This window comes from Aspergillus ambiguus, assembly GCF_047715705.1.
Source record: "Aspergillus ambiguus strain CBS 117.58 unplaced genomic scaffold BDV59scaffold_20, whole genome shotgun sequence".
Taxonomy (NCBI): domain Eukaryota; kingdom Fungi; phylum Ascomycota; class Eurotiomycetes; order Eurotiales; family Aspergillaceae; genus Aspergillus; species Aspergillus ambiguus.
In genome coordinates, this window is record NW_027395533.1 from 386,546 (window position 1) to 401,774 (window position 15,229).

Sequence of the window (15,229 nt, forward strand, 5' to 3'; positions counted from 1 at the left end):
CAGACAGCACTCGAAAACGTCAGGAGCACCGAGACCGGCTTGGAGGAGAATCGCATGAAGCTGCGTGTGCGCAAACCGAAGACCTCCTTGCCCGGTACGCCCAGTGCCGAGACGCCAAAGCGCCAGGTGCTCAAGAGTAATCGGAGGACCACGATCGACTCGAGCACCGGTCTGCCTGAACCAGCGACGGACAAGTCGCCCTCGGTGCGCTCGACACGGAGGAAGAGTGCCAATTCGACAACTGCCTCCACTCCGGAACCTGATACTTCTCCCCTCGCCGCTGTGCGCCAACGATCCTCTTCACAGCTGCTGGGGGAATCAAATCCGCGTACCGCGACTCCCCGTACTCGGAAAACGAGCGCCTCTCGATCTGCTACCCCTAAACGGTCCGCGAGCCCCAGAAAGGCGCCTCCCGTCCCCCGTGTCCCGTCTGCTTTCCTATCTGCAATGTCCTCCGGCGGACCTTCTGAGGGATCGCGTCGGACACCCAGTGGAGAAAATGCCTCCGATGTGGACAGCCTGACCGCAGGTGTGCGGAAGCTAAATATCAAGCTGAAAGTCCCCTCTCCGGAGGAGTATGCCGCTCGGGAACAGAAGGTAGAAGAGCACAAGGAGCGATCTTCGAAGGAGTCGAAGACGCCGAGATCTCCCACCAAGTCACCTGCCAAAAAGCGGACTGCTTCTCCGATCAAGGGGGAGCCTCGCGCCCTTTCAACCCCGCAGGGCTCCCACGCCACTGCATCGACGGAGATGACCACCGCAGTGAAGACAGAGGACCAGGAATTGTCGTCTACCGTAGCGACAGCCCAGTGGCCTGAGTTGCCGAGTCTCACTGGCGGTGAGGTTCCTGCTCCTGTCTCGGCGGGCCCTTCCACAGAAATGGCAATTTCTCCGCCTCTCACGCCAGATACTGTGCAGGCCATGGCCCAGTCCAATCTTTTTTCGCCCCCGGTGACTGCGTCCCACGCTCGGAGCGGACTCCCTGTCTTCACGTCTAGCAGCCCGATACCATTTGCCACTGCTGCCCAGCAGGATGCATCCTCGGAAGCACGTCCTACTAGCAGAATGGCGTTCCAAGTCGACCAGAAAGATCCTAGTAATGAGAGACATGAGTGATTGGTGGCGTACGTTTATTTGTTTTCCAGTTTCACGATGTTTCTCTTCTATCCCGTGTTTTGTCGATGTAGATTAGTGTTCGATATACCCCTGTTGCTGGATTTAGGCTTATGAATAATGAGAAATACCGGCGTTTACCCCGCCCACTGCTTATGATGTGTACAATGTAGTAGCCAGAACATGGTAGATATCCACCCACGTCGTGGATTATGCTTGTGGTCCGTTGTGAGTTATTGGGCGGAAGAGAGTGTGACATGGACTCTAAAGATCCCGAAGCTACCAGGTTGGACTGGCGCAGAAAACCCTCAACCACCGGGTCAGCGACTTCGGGAACAATATTCTTGTGATAGCTTCTGCTCGGAGGTTTAGGCCTGTGTTGGACAATCGTGCAGTGCTGTTTTCGGTCAACAGCATGCTGATAGAATACGAGTTTTCTGAATCTCGAAGCGGACAGAAGTTCGTTGTATGACACATATAAGAACCATCAGCACTTCAATGGCTCTACATTCCTGATGATTGCACTATACAACAGAATAACACTGTATGTAGTGTGGGCAAGGGCTGGGATCGGCATACCAATCCCTATGTCCCCCTAGGGATGGTATCTGTAGCCATGGAATCCGCGAATAGGATAGTAAAATACTGAGAATCACTCAAACATGTTATACAACACATATCTCGATACGCAAGCATATCGAACCTCCGGAAATCTAGCTACTCTGGCCATTGAAAACAGAGCTCCGAGAAGCCGAGAATGATGATCATTCACGCCGACTGTATGACAGTTGCACAAGGGCAGATACCGTTATTTTAATGCTTATTCCCACTGGACAAGAATGTATTTGGAAGAATATAAATATGGCAGTCACTCCCCGAGACAAAGGAACGTACACTATACATAGACTACAGTTTTTCTCAGAGAATCTTACCCAATTACCCTCCACACTCGCAAAACGAGCAAATACGCCGCCAACATGAAGCTCCTGTCTCTCATCTCGACGCTTGCTTTTGCTGTTGCTGTGGCTGGACAGATCGCGTATGAAAGTGACACTGAGCCTATAAATGGCACTAAGCCAACGAACGAGACTGAAACCCCGTAAGGAACCCAGGTGACCTTTTGAATAGATAGCTGACTAGGATGCCTACAGTCCGTAAGTAGCCAGCGGATCAATAGGTCATCTGAGATCAAAATGCAGAATTAACTGATCGGTCTACGGGATAGCCCGTAAGTAACTGACCAGAATGTACCCAAAAAAGAAATAAGCTGACATGAGGGTAGGGTTGTGTAAGTGAAGAACTGTCGAAGGACTCACAGAATTCCATGAACTGACATGAGACATAAAGCATGTGAGTATTTCTGTCTAAGAATGATTGAAAGAGATATATCTAATTTATATGTAGAGACGGAAACAACGACGGAGCAAACACCGAAACGAACCCTGAGAACAACCCCGAAACCGGGCAGTAGATGGTAGGTGCACCGTGCAAATTGGCAGAAGCATGGAACTAACAAGTCTGACTGACTAGTATGTAAGAACGCTTCTGTGGTGAATGAGGCATGCTAATAATGTTCCCAAGCTAGCATCGAAGAATCACTGGCGGGAACAGCCGTAAAGAATATGAGGAGGCACTCCTGTCGAAGCCATGACACATGTTATGCCAAAGACGGGCCGGTGAAAGGGACATTTAGCCTTGGTATAGGTTTTTCCTATTGAATTAGGTTTCCCTATACTGTAATGCAAATGCAGAGGTTGCAATATAGCTCACATTATTTGATGGTGTAGTGTAAATGTAGATAATGCGTGTCTCTGTCTAGTGAGGAAGAGAGGCCTGGTCCACTGTTCATTTCCATGGACAACCATCCACTGAGAATTTCCAGCTCCTTGCAGGAATAAGCCAGAAACACACATAGGGAGCTGCTTATGCGCATCTTGAATCGAATAAGTAATATATAACATCTGTTTCGGCTAGGACATTGATATCGCCCAGACGAAACTTTGATCACCTGCATGCATTCGGCCCAAAGACTCATAATATAGCACCGGGCATAATTATGATTCTTACAGGAAGCTATGAGTCTCATGCCTCTACATTTCATGACAGCATGTGTACGGAGAATACTGTATCCTCTAGTCCGTCGAATGTTCTGCACTGTCCGTCCAAGGATTCTCTATATAAAACCTAAAACAAGGAGAATAAGGGAGGAGTGACGATGTTTACCTGTCCTACTTTGGTACAGCATTAATACGTGCATATCCCTCTGACCGCTGGTAATGTTATTGCTATCAGCTAGGGAGGCAAACTTTATCAACTATTTAACTATCTATCGTGTCTCTATCTAGATTAGGCCCGATCAAATAGTCTAGACACCTACTGTACTCGTGGAAAAAGTTATAGGAAATATAATATATGCAATAATCTTCTTTTTGAGGCCTTTATTGTTTCCAGATTTATCCGAATACATAGCATGATTTTTTATATTATTGGCCTGTATTTATTGGCGCCCGCCATTAACCACTAGACCAGAACGCATCGGCTTAGTTGACTAGGGCAGTGGTCAGACTTTGTATATCCTTCAGTATTGAGAGCTATATCAATAAATGGTTCACATCCGTATTAGAGTATATACCGTGCCGGTAAATGTATGTCACCGTAAAAATGCGGTGAGGATGTATACCTAGGAGAATGATGCATCTTAGAAAACCTTCCATTTTGGCATTACTAACAGCGCTAAGCTGTATTAAAGCTATATTTTGTTGTACTCCGTATACCGCATCTTGTCTAAGATGTTCAGCCCTTACTGATGATTCCGTCTTTTATGCAAGGCGATCTCCTTACGTTATTATTAAACATTTAAAACCCCGCATGATCTTAATATATAGCAGTCATCGTCCCTACAGTTAGCCCAGATCCAATTCGCGGTATTTGATACGAAGGACGTTGCCGGGTATCTGTACATAATTATAGACCCCTACCTGCTCTATCTTTTTCTCCACCTGCTTCGCCTTTTTATAAGAGAGATCCACTCTTTCCCAACAAGCCCCCTCTCAGGAACATCTTCCTGCTACCCTGAAACCGTACGTACCTTTCAACATTCTCAAAGGCTTGCAGGACTACTCCATTGACCATTCTCTGTACTAGTTAAACCTCATGTCTGCTACGAAAACAGGAACCGTGAAGTGGTTCGACACTACTCAAGGGATCGGCTTTATAAGTTTGCCGGGAGAAGAGGATGTATTTGTATACTTTAGGGAAATCCAAGGAGACGATGTGGAGCGAAGCCTCGAAGAAGGACAAAAGGTATCTTTTGAAATAACTGAGGGGCGAAATGGTCCACTCGCAAGGAACATTAGGAAGCTCTGAAATTTCACAGCACGTTGGTCCTTTCAATATTAATGGACTGGAAGTTGCTAAATGAATATTCACATGGACTTTTCCCAGTCCATATGGAGGATTATGGGGTTTTCCAGTTACATTCAATATCTCCTGCGCGATAACTATTTAAAAAATAGTAGGAAGAAAACAAAAAAAAAAACCTACAACAGCCGGGATTCGCTGGTGGTCACCCACCCAACTACTAACCGGCCGGCGTGTGGCTTAAGTACGGCTGAGCGGACGGGAAGCCCTGTTCTCCACACCCTATGGTCGTATGTGGTACGACAGGCATGTATTCTAATAGATATGCTTGACCTAATGATCTAGAATTCGGTACAGGTGATATTAGCTGGATAGTTGGTTGACCTCGGACTTCTTTTACGAATGCATTTAACGAATATACGTACTAAAGATTTCAAAGAAAAGCCACCAAAGCACCAAAGCCAAAACACGGACTGCGGCAATTCTCAAGGCTAGAAAACAAGCCTGTCTTGTGTCAGAATAATTCTCTCGCTTGAGTTATGTCTTCTGCTCCTATCGCCCATCTCATCCTTCCCTAGAGATCATTCCCGCAGATTCAGTTCTTTTCCAAGAAGAGGTGCTCCGTTTTCCTAAGCTTAACCCTCTACCTCTCTGTGACCTGTTCCTAATTCAACCAAAACAATTACAGATGGGAGGAGCCTAAAAAACATTTTACAATTAGTGGCTCGTGATCGTTATCTCATGTACTTTCTAAAATTTACGGCGGTTCTCTGTCTTTATCACGAACTACTTCAGTTGCGCAGTAACGTAGCGAGTTTCCAGACTCTAGAAGTACAGTTAGTACAGCCATATAAGAATATAGTTATCTGAAGAACAGACCATCATCGTCTCGTACCCTGCCGTTCGACCTTCCCCATTGCTATCGCAGCCTTCCACGCAGTCTCCCTCGCCTCTTCGGAGAGCGTTTCTGCCGTGTGCAGCACTTCGAAGCGGTTTTTCCAGAACTTCCATCGACCTAGCACATCTGCCGATCCATTCCACAACTCGCCGCCAGAATCCTGCCGCATTAAACTAGTCCCATCAGGACTCTGAATATGCTGCAAGATTACCCTTCCCGCGGTGAGCAAGTACTGCGACGCAGCCACTACATCAACGCTAACCAATACCGCGTTACTTGCGTCAACCTGCGTCTCGAGCGCATCTTTCATCAAGACAAAGATGACAGAGAGATCCGTCAGGATTGCGTCCCGGACACAGCCCGCACTGAAGGCATGAAAGTTGATCCACTGGCGGGAGATCCGATCCGACGCATCCTGCATTTTGGCATGTTCAGCCCATAGATCTGGACGACATAAGTGGCAGCCACCCAAGCCAACATGGGGACATACAATCATGGACGTCTCGCCAGGTGTACCCGATCTCGTCTGTCTGGGCGTCTGTGGTCCCCACGTCCGCACCCATACCAGCAGCCTGCGACGCAAGGAGCATTTTTATCAGTTCGAGGAGCGCTTTGTGCGTGGCGGGCTCATCATTCGCCAGCGAGAGCATTGCTCCCCAGAGCGTACTGACGGTGAGAGGGGTCCGGTGCGGGGACTGCGGCTGGCGCTGAGTCAGTTGGTGGACGGCTTCGTCGAGCGCCACTGTCTCGTCAAGGTATGCGCCTAGGGTGTCGAGAGTGGTGTCGTCGAGGAGATGGTCTTGTTTGGAGTGCGCGATCCAGGTCCAGTGGGTAGCCATGGTGGTACGTTGCGGCGTGCGGCGGTGTTTGCGATGTGGTGACGGCTGACGGTTGAGGGGTGGCTTTATGACAACCAGCTGGGGTTAGGCATCTGTTTTCTGGGATTGTTTCTTTATCAGAGGAGCTGTGAGTGGGCAGAGACAAAGGTAATTATTGGAACTTGTCATGATCCTGACAGTGCATGCATTGTGTAACTGGTCTAGTTGTTCACATACGTATACGCTCTGGTTGGATGATAGCTGCGTGATTTATCCTCGTATTATGGGATAGAATGAGCTGCGTAGTACAAGATATCGGGTGACTTCAAGTCGATACTATGTATAGACTGTTAGCTTGGAGGATATAAGAAGGGTGTCTCTTCTGGTTGTTCCTGTTCTCTACTATATCTACCAGATCATATACATCTTGCATACTTATCGCTCTCAATAGCTGTGGCCACTATGAGACCGTTCATATTTCGGGTTATTGCAGTCGCATTCTCAGTTATAGCTGAACCAATCCCAACTTTGGATAGTATTGATGCACTGGAGGGCATCGACGGAAGCGCGTTGAACGATGTGAGATGCGGGAGTGAGTAACATCTTGCGAGGTTGTTGATATACACCTAGAGGGCAACCTAACCCCATACAGACACCACAATCAAAGCCAAACAAATCGACAAGTCTTCAGACAAGACACTGGACTATCTTCTTAAACCGGAGAAGAAACGTAGGACAGATAGCCAGCTATTACGGTACCAACTAACATACTCCAGGCCCAAAGAACCCCGCCGGCGTGGAATACCCTCATGAGTTTCGCAATGAACCAGACCATCTGGCCTTCCTAAACGGCTGCACAGATAATACGCCCCAGCATAAACCGCAGGGTACGCTCTATGAGTTTCCCATCTTTGCCAATGGCATTTTCACCGGCGGCCAGCCGGGGCCGGACAGAATTGTCATCAAACGGAAGGGGAGAAAACAGGCGGTCTATTGTGGACTGATGACCCATACAGTGAGTGATCCGTCGTAGGTTCTTATGGAATACTGACAGATTTAGGGTGCGCATGGCAATGGGTTTGTTCGTTGCTCTGGTTAAGGTTAGTATAAACCGTTTACTCGGCCTAAAATAACACAGACCTAAATATTCTGGATTTTTGCCATACTGGGAGCTTGTTTGCTATTGCTCCTGTTTTGGTTCACCCCGGAGATCTTTTGGATGACGACAGGGGGTGCCCAAGCAGCAACGCACCTAGCCCAGCAATGAATATGTAGAGTACGGCGGCGGCTGGAGGTACTATACGCTGCTTGGATTGGTAATACACATGCTTCCGGCTCACTTAGTAGCAAGACCGGTGAATTCTTCGACGGTTAACAGTGTCTCATGTTTTAAACGAAATCATCTAAAATAAATTGCCCGGTGGTATAAATTATAATACCGAAGTACAATTGAAAATTGAGTAATGGCAATAACAGATTACAATTACTTCAGTATTAACTATGCACTGCGGTGCTGTTTTAAACAATTATAAAGTCTATAGTTATAGACTGACCGACTCTATACTGGGGGTCTAATAGGGTAAGATAAGTCTGGTGCATTTATATTTCCACTGGCTTAGAATTACGTATGAGAAATAAGATCCAAATGCTGCTGCAACACATAGATAAAACAGCCTGAGGATGTTCCAAAAACTCCTTGTTGGTAATATTAATAGATATCTTCGAATGACGGGAACCATGGAAATTCGTCTTCTATCAAGAACCTGGTCGACAATACTGACTGAACAACCAAATTTTTCAGTCAGTACCGGTTATCTTTAAAATATTTTGGTCTAGTTTTACAACGGGTATATTTCGTTCGAGTCTTCTAGGCGTGTAAATTGCATGTGGGCGACGCTCACTACCAAGTAGAAGCGTTATGTGGAGGCACACTGATAGGCCGGGCCACTGGTTGTGGAGAGGCCGGGTCAATTCTCCCGACAGTCAATACTTATGGAACAAGTTGTCGGCATGTTGGTGTTAGCGAAATTGGCCCCGATAATTTGAATAAAAATTTCTCTGCCTTTTGGCTGAACGAGGGCTGTGTCACTAGTCCTGATATCTCTCGCAGGAGATCCTTCTACGTCCATCATTTCCTCGAGAGAAAAGGGTCTCCTCTTGAAACACAAAGCGGGTACATGCGACACTCGTGAGTCCACAATGATGGCGTTGTAGGCAAGCCTGGACTGAAAATTGCGATCAAACAGTAACGGATTGTCGTTTGATCTCCAGGAATTCTAATCTCATCATTAGTTGCTAGCGGCATGCAAGGTCTAGCGCACTGACCTTATCAAAAATGCCCTAAACAGCGATGTATTATATATTAGCCAAAAACAATCGCCCGCCGGACAATTTCCTTTCTAGAATGCGCGTAGGCCTTAATCTGCCATAACTCAGAGCATTATGCTTGCTTACGGAGTATAGGTGACAAATAAAAATGATTATTACACTGCTAAAGGTGTCGACAGTTTTGGTGGTAGGTAAGGCGAGTAATATGATTGTGTGAAATATGACGGCTTAGGTTGTGGTTTGCCAATAGACTACTACAGTCGTATCTCGGGGCAAAAGTGGAGTTGTAGAACCGTCTTTTGAGGCTGAATGATATACCCGTGAGTCTTGTGATGCTATATGGGTTGACGGATTGTAGATCGATACACCGTTATTATATACACGTTTCATTAATTTTAAACATACTAGTTTTAAAGAATTTCTGTATGACTGAAGATCATCTTGATATCGGCTGTTGTACTTGCCGAGAGCTTCTTTAGGGATGTCTCCGACTCGGACGTACCTCGGAGGAATTTGCGGGGGAACGTGAAGAGTAGTTGGAACATCCATGTTTGAAACGGACACTAGCCCTGAGATAGGCTCTCAGCTGTAGGGCGAATAGGGGATGGACGTAGGGCAGACCCTCTGGTTGTCTCCATATCTCGCGTTCGTCCCTTGAAACAAGCTATTGTTACATGTCTCGGCTAGAGCTTGCAATGTGCCGGCCGAGTATACGAAAGGGCCGTAGCAGTTTGATAGTATTTGAAGATGATGTAGGAAAATTAATGACCCTAATAAAGTATGATCATCGTCCATTTATTTTATTTATGCTAAAGTTGCTGTCCCAGTCTTTTTTTAAGAGAGAGGGGCCCCGAGAGACACCCAGGCAAGAGAATCCGAATTCCCTTTCGTTAAACTATTGTCTATCCAAAAGACCTAGGCACAGTCTTTCGACATGAAGTGTTTCTCCGGAAAATACGCTCTCGCATTTGCTGCGGCTGCAGGACAAAGTCTTGCCATCGTGACCAAGGGAGTCCCTGAGAATCTCTACAACCGTCTGGTTGAGATGGCCACCATCTCCCAAGCGGCCTATGCAGACTTGTGCAACATTCCAACGACCATAGCCCAGGTGGAGAAGATATACAATGCCGAAACGGATATTAACGGATGGGTTCTCCGCGACGACAGCCGTCGAGAAATCATCACAGTCTTTCGTGGTACTGGTAGTGATACAAATATGCAGCTCGATACCAACTATACTCTCACCCCTCTTAGCACACTTCCTAAATGCAACGGCTGTGAGGTGCATGGCGGATACTATATCGGATGGACTTCTGTCCAAGATCAAGTCCAGTCACTGGTTAAACAACAGACCAGCCAGTATCCGGAGTATGCACTGACGGTCACCGGTCATAGGTATGAACTCCCGCCCGTCTCCATGTTCAGAACATTTGTCGTCTTGTCATCTATTGTATGTTCTTTGCTGACTTGAGCTACACACATAATTCAGTCTGGGGGCGTCGATGGCAACCATTACTGCCGCCCAGCTGTCCACTGAGTACGATAATGTTAGATTGTACACATTTGGCGAGCCACGAAGCGGCAACCAAGCCTTCGCTTCGTTTATGAATGATGGTTTTAAAGTGGGAAGCGCGAACACAACCCATTACTTCCGCGTTACTCATGCCGATGATGGGATCCCAAACCTGCCCCCGGCTTCCCAGGGATATGTCCATGGCGGTGTTGAGTTCTGGAGTGTTGATCCGTCTAGCTCTCAGAACACGTTTATCTGCACTGGGAATAAGGTCCAGTGCTGTGAGGCCCAGGGAGGACAGGGTGTGAATGATGCTCATACCACCTATTTTGGCATGACGAGCGGAGCCTGCACATGGTAGTCAGGGTTTGTTCAGCTTGTCCTGTTGGGGTGCCTATGAAACAAGTCAATAGCTGGGCTTTAGAGTCCAGAAGAGAAGAATGGAAGAGAGTTCGCACATCGATGTAATCGAACCTTTGACTCACATTCTCGCATGATTAAAACACCTTTATCATGCACAGTAAACTCCGTAAAGTATAGTTTGCAATCATTGTTTGTCGCCTTCCATGTAAATACTCTTGTATGGAACTAGAGTCCAACCCAATCCAGCCTTATGCTCCCAAGAAAGGCGCGAATGACACTGTGAATTCTACTTGCCTAGGTTTTTCGATGGTGTCTCGGCGCATCCACTCCCACGTTTAATGAAATTTGTCTTACGGATAGAGGTATATAGTCTAAAGAAGTATGCTCAATATAATTTTTCCATCCTTCTGGCATAGGATATTCAATACTGTATCATGGCCATTTTCTACAGCTCATCACAATGGTGTTCGTTGGTGAGAGTCAAGGTACTTCTCTTCATATCCCGAGCCAGATTCTCTCGTACTCTGCTATATTCCTATTCTCACGATTGATTGCGTCAGACCATATTGATTAAAGAGGAATAATATCTTTTCTTTCCCTATGCCTGATAGTTATACTATTCTCTTATTACCAGTTTCGCCTCTACTGACTACTTTATACAAGCGAGGAGATAAATCAATTGATGCATACTTATGTTACTTTTCGCCGTTTCACAACACTTAAACAACGGTAGAAATCAAGACCTTCAAACTAGGGCGTTCCAGAACATATGGTTTCCAGGGTGCATGTTGAGGGCCAAATCTAGAAGTTATAAATTAGACATTCTAAAAGATCGTACACTTGTAACTACAAGACTTACCCAGTTAGTGAAACTCCAAATTCCCATGATAATTATTGATCCTTTCAGCTAAATTAACGTCCTCTTCGTGATAATTGTTTGCGTCGTCTCGCAGCTCAGCTCGCAAGACAGGCACATCACTTCCACCCTCATGAGGGTTAAATCTGATGTCCCTAGCATCTTCAGTGAAATCGTGGCCACCCCATTGGAAATTTCCTACCACATTGTCAGAAAATAATCCGACGACAATGTAGAAATAGCAGACCTCTCTTGTCTCCCAGACAGCTGTCAAGACGCAGACGGCTTGGATTCCAGCGGCCTGGGCTATTTGGATTCATGCAATCGCCCACCAAGTAGGTATCTTGACCGCAGAATTCAACGTGAAGGTTCCGAGTAGCATTCATCGTGGTCGTGTTCTGTATCGAAAATATCGATTGCATCTAGAAATATCAAGGCGCAAGCCTAGGGAATATTATCTTTTTATCTTAGTTTGAAAAACTTAGTTCAATCGCGGTCCTGAACAATGACCCAACAAATTCGTCATATTGGTAGACTTTCTGGTGTTGATCTAATATAGTCGAGAGAAGCCTAGTCCATAGAACTTTGAACTGTAAAGAGCGACTGATCATCTGCCCTAATCGTCCGCAGAGTGGCACATTCAATAAGGTGACGGCGTCAGACGTGGTTGGTAACAACCAATCTGATACCTGTCCAGGAGTGTCCATGTCGGGAAACCGAACCTCCTAAATTTAAACTTTATTTAAATAATCTGTAGGGCTGTATGTGCCGATACTTCCCACCAATCATGGTATACGATTATGGAATTTCTTTATCGTCTGTTACTCAACCGTAGTGGCCGGATTTGTCAGGAATGACAGGTGATGGGGAAGGGTGTACATATCATAGGCCAGCGGTGTAGTAAAGAGATTCTCTACATCCATATTCATTACTGTGACTGGTAGATATCTGTAGGTGGCTATGACACCACACGAACTTTTCCGAGTCTAGACAAGTAGAATGGTGGGTGATTGTTTGTAGGAAAGTTGGAACAAGCCAGTTTGTTCCACATTCTAGAGGAGACACAGGAAGCAGTGAGATCAGCTGGTTAGTATGGATTTTATCGACACGAAGAATGGAAATAACGGAAAGATCGCTTGCTGAACTGGGCTGTTCAATTTTATCGATGCCAGATACTCGAGCTCGCTCATTTCCAGCATAGCGTGCTTTTGAGAGGTACAAGTCTCTGAAAGGAAGCTTTTTTTTTTTTTCAGATGTTCTGCCGCGCATCCTTCGTTCAATCTAGATCTTTGATCTCCAGATGGATCCTGTTCAGAACAGCCTCGTTAAACTCTATGAAGCGGTTAAGTGGTCAAAAAGAGGACCCCTAGTAGTGTTGGAGTTTCCAAATCAAAATCATTATAAGGCGGTTCCGATTACCCTGGTATGATGCGCGATTATCAATAAACACCCCATCTTCGTAGGTTAGAAGATCCGTGTTGATGTGCTTGCAATCCTAAAGATCCGCTTGGGACTCATATCCAGTTGTAGAGGATCGCTATGGTCCAAGTGCTTACGCTGCTGAGCGTCCTAACTAACTTGGAGGTGCGGGTCCTGACTAGTCGAAGCCACGTTCCGTTACCCCCTCCACCACACCCAACCCATTCTTTAACACCCATTACTTTGGTGTTTTCATTCTGACTGGTGGAAGACTTATTCAATGGAAAGATTGCCAAGTGTCTCCTAGATCAGTCCACTCGATCGTATCTGTAGCATATACTGTGTGTCTTACGTCAAGGGGAACCTCCATCCGGTGGCGTCTAGGCTTACGGATCTCCTTCGATCCCATTCTATTGTGAATCAAGTAGCATTATTAATCACCTGGAATATGATAGATATCGCCGAACCAATCGAACTATAAAGAGTTTCTCATTGCATCCCACGCATACTATTCATCCAACTCGAATCACTGCTTATTCACTTATCATGCCTGTTTACGTTATCACCGGAGTGTCCAGGGGAATCGGGGTGAGTCCTTCGATCGTGTGACGGGCCATCTTTACTAATCCAGAAGTCTAGTTCGAGTTCCTCAGGCAGATCTCGGAAGACCAAAACAACCTGATCGTCGGTCTAGTGCGGGATAAAGCTGGGACCGAGAAGAAGATAGCGACGGAGCTCGGGGACCGTCCCAATATCCACATCGTCTACGCAGACCTCACTAAATATGCCACCCTGAAGCAGGCCGCTGCCGACACGACCGAGATCGTTGGCGAGCATGGTATCGACTATCTGGTGGCCAACGGAGCTCTGGTGCCCATGTTAGACACTTATGGGCCAATCGGCGCATTGTAGGTCTGCCTTGGCTACTGCGGGCCAGTCCTTGGGCTAACGCTATATGTTTAATAGGAGCGACAAGGTCGAGGAGGTCGAGGCTGTTTCTTCGCAGCTATGGCAAACCAATGTCGTCGGAAATATCCATCTCTTTAACTATTCCTCCCGCTTATTCTAAAGGGCACGGCCAAAAAGGTCATTACCATTTCTACTGGTGTGGCTGACCTCGACTTGACCAACGACTATGAGATTGAAATTGGGGCTCTATACGCCGCCTCCAAGGCGGCCATGAACGTCATTGTGGCTAAGTTTAACGCACAGTACAAGAAAGACGGTGTGCTCTTCATGAGTATTAGCCCGGGGTTGGTGGAGGTGGACCGCTACGCGGATGGTACGTATGGAGAATGGCACATTTCGACATCTGATTAATGTATACACATAGCTACCCCCGAAGAGATTCAGGGCTTGGCAGGGCTTATGGGTAAACTCGTAGCTTATGCACCTCACTTTAAGGGCCCAATCACTCCGGAAGAGTCCGTCCGACATGTCAGGTCGACCTGGGAGAAGGCTAGTATCGAGGGTGGGTTCGGCGGTGCGTTTGTCTCGCATCTTGGAAACAAGCAGTGGGTGTAAATCTGCACCTATGTACACCCCATGAGGTAGACGTGTAAATCAACATACTCGATTCCAACTCCTGCCGGACGGAATGTAGAGTAGGTGCCACTTTTGTCCTGAACTTGGCCCTGGTTATAAAGTCGGTGCAGGAGTAATGACTGGTCAGTGCGTACATCAAGCTTCAACCAAAGTTAGCTCCGTCACATTCTGGTGGTGTGTATTATTTATTCCTAATCGCAGATAGAGTCAAATGGTTCGTAGCATGGGACGCAGTATCGGAGAGTTTGGTGCGGATTTGCCTCCCCCGAACCCGCGCGGATTAACCCATATAATCCACACTATTTCTAGTCATTTAGAAATATAGTACTCGACCACGAACATCTGAAGGTCTGTGTTAATGTTAATTTTATTTTCCAAAGAGGGTTAGTCCGAAGAACTTCGCAAATGGAATTGCTATTCTTTCTCGAAGAAGGTTGTATAAGTCCAAGTTGTGGGGCTGTATTATTTGGATTTAGGGGATATTCCCTGATACTTACTAGGTAACTACTGCAGCCAAGATGCATATATTATACAGTATCAAAAAAGGAGCTCTAATAGAAGAGTCCAGTCGCACTTATTGGCATGATTGAGTTAGCGTTCCCCAAAAATGTTGTGCGGTAATGAACCCTTGTTCCATACTTTCTGCGATGGGGTGGTATTGATAAGCATCAAGTGAACATGTAGGTACGAAAGTGAACATCCGCATATGCATTCCGATCTGTGTTATTGTTATTATCTTCGATTCCCACAGTGGCAATCTTTGCCAGTCTAAAGGCAGTCTACGCGGATGAAGAGTCAGAAGAATCTTTCCTGAGATGGCTCGATGGCCAAGTAACATCTAGGAATACTTAGTTCCAAAGTCCCTTTTTTTTTTTTTTTTTTTTTTTTTTTTTTTTTTTTTTTTGGCTTCAACTAGAACCTAAGGGCAGCCCATTAACATCCCACGTAGGAACCAACATCCGGGAACCTATATAGAAACTACTACATAGGCTAGTGACCTATATAAGAACAACTAG

General features: G+C 46.3%; 4 protein-coding genes across 4 annotated transcripts; 3 read left to right on the forward strand and 1 right to left on the reverse strand.

Annotated features, from left to right (window-relative positions):
• Window positions 1-5,354: 5,354 nt before the first annotated feature.
• Window positions 5,355-6,269, reverse strand: BDV59DRAFT_208658 (DUF3632 domain-containing protein; the record flags this gene model as incomplete). Its single annotated transcript, XM_073695243.1, has 2 exons — window positions 5,862-6,269; window positions 5,355-5,815 (listed from the first exon to the last, which is right to left on the reverse strand). The coding sequence occupies exons 1-2, from the start codon at window positions 6,208-6,210 to the stop codon at window positions 5,355-5,357; spliced, it is 810 nt and encodes a 269-aa protein (XP_073547094.1). The 5' UTR covers window positions 6,211-6,269.
• A 382-nt stretch (window positions 6,270-6,651) lies between these two features.
• On the forward strand, window positions 6,652-7,288 carry BDV59DRAFT_202836 (Ribonuclease/ribotoxin; the record flags this gene model as incomplete). The annotated part of the gene is made up of 4 exons (XM_073694140.1): window positions 6,652-6,781; window positions 6,842-6,919; window positions 6,966-7,204; window positions 7,250-7,288. 4 exons carry the CDS (start codon window positions 6,652-6,654, stop codon window positions 7,286-7,288), a joined length of 486 nt encoding a protein of 161 aa, XP_073547095.1.
• Window positions 7,289-9,451: 2,163 nt separating this feature from the next.
• BDV59DRAFT_202837 (lipase family protein) lies at window positions 9,452-10,391 on the forward strand (the record flags this gene model as incomplete). The annotated part of the gene is made up of 2 exons (XM_073694141.1): window positions 9,452-9,912; window positions 10,007-10,391. The coding sequence occupies 2 exons, from the start codon at window positions 9,452-9,454 to the stop codon at window positions 10,389-10,391; spliced, it is 846 nt and encodes a 281-aa protein (XP_073547096.1).
• Window positions 10,392-13,214: 2,823 nt separating this feature from the next.
• Window positions 13,215-14,192, forward strand: BDV59DRAFT_202838 (uncharacterized protein; the record flags this gene model as incomplete). Its single annotated transcript, XM_073694142.1, has 5 exons — window positions 13,215-13,256; window positions 13,308-13,576; window positions 13,635-13,692; window positions 13,740-13,950; window positions 14,002-14,192. The coding sequence occupies 5 exons, from the start codon at window positions 13,215-13,217 to the stop codon at window positions 14,190-14,192; spliced, it is 771 nt and encodes a 256-aa protein (XP_073547097.1).
• Window positions 14,193-15,229: the final 1,037 nt, after the last annotated feature.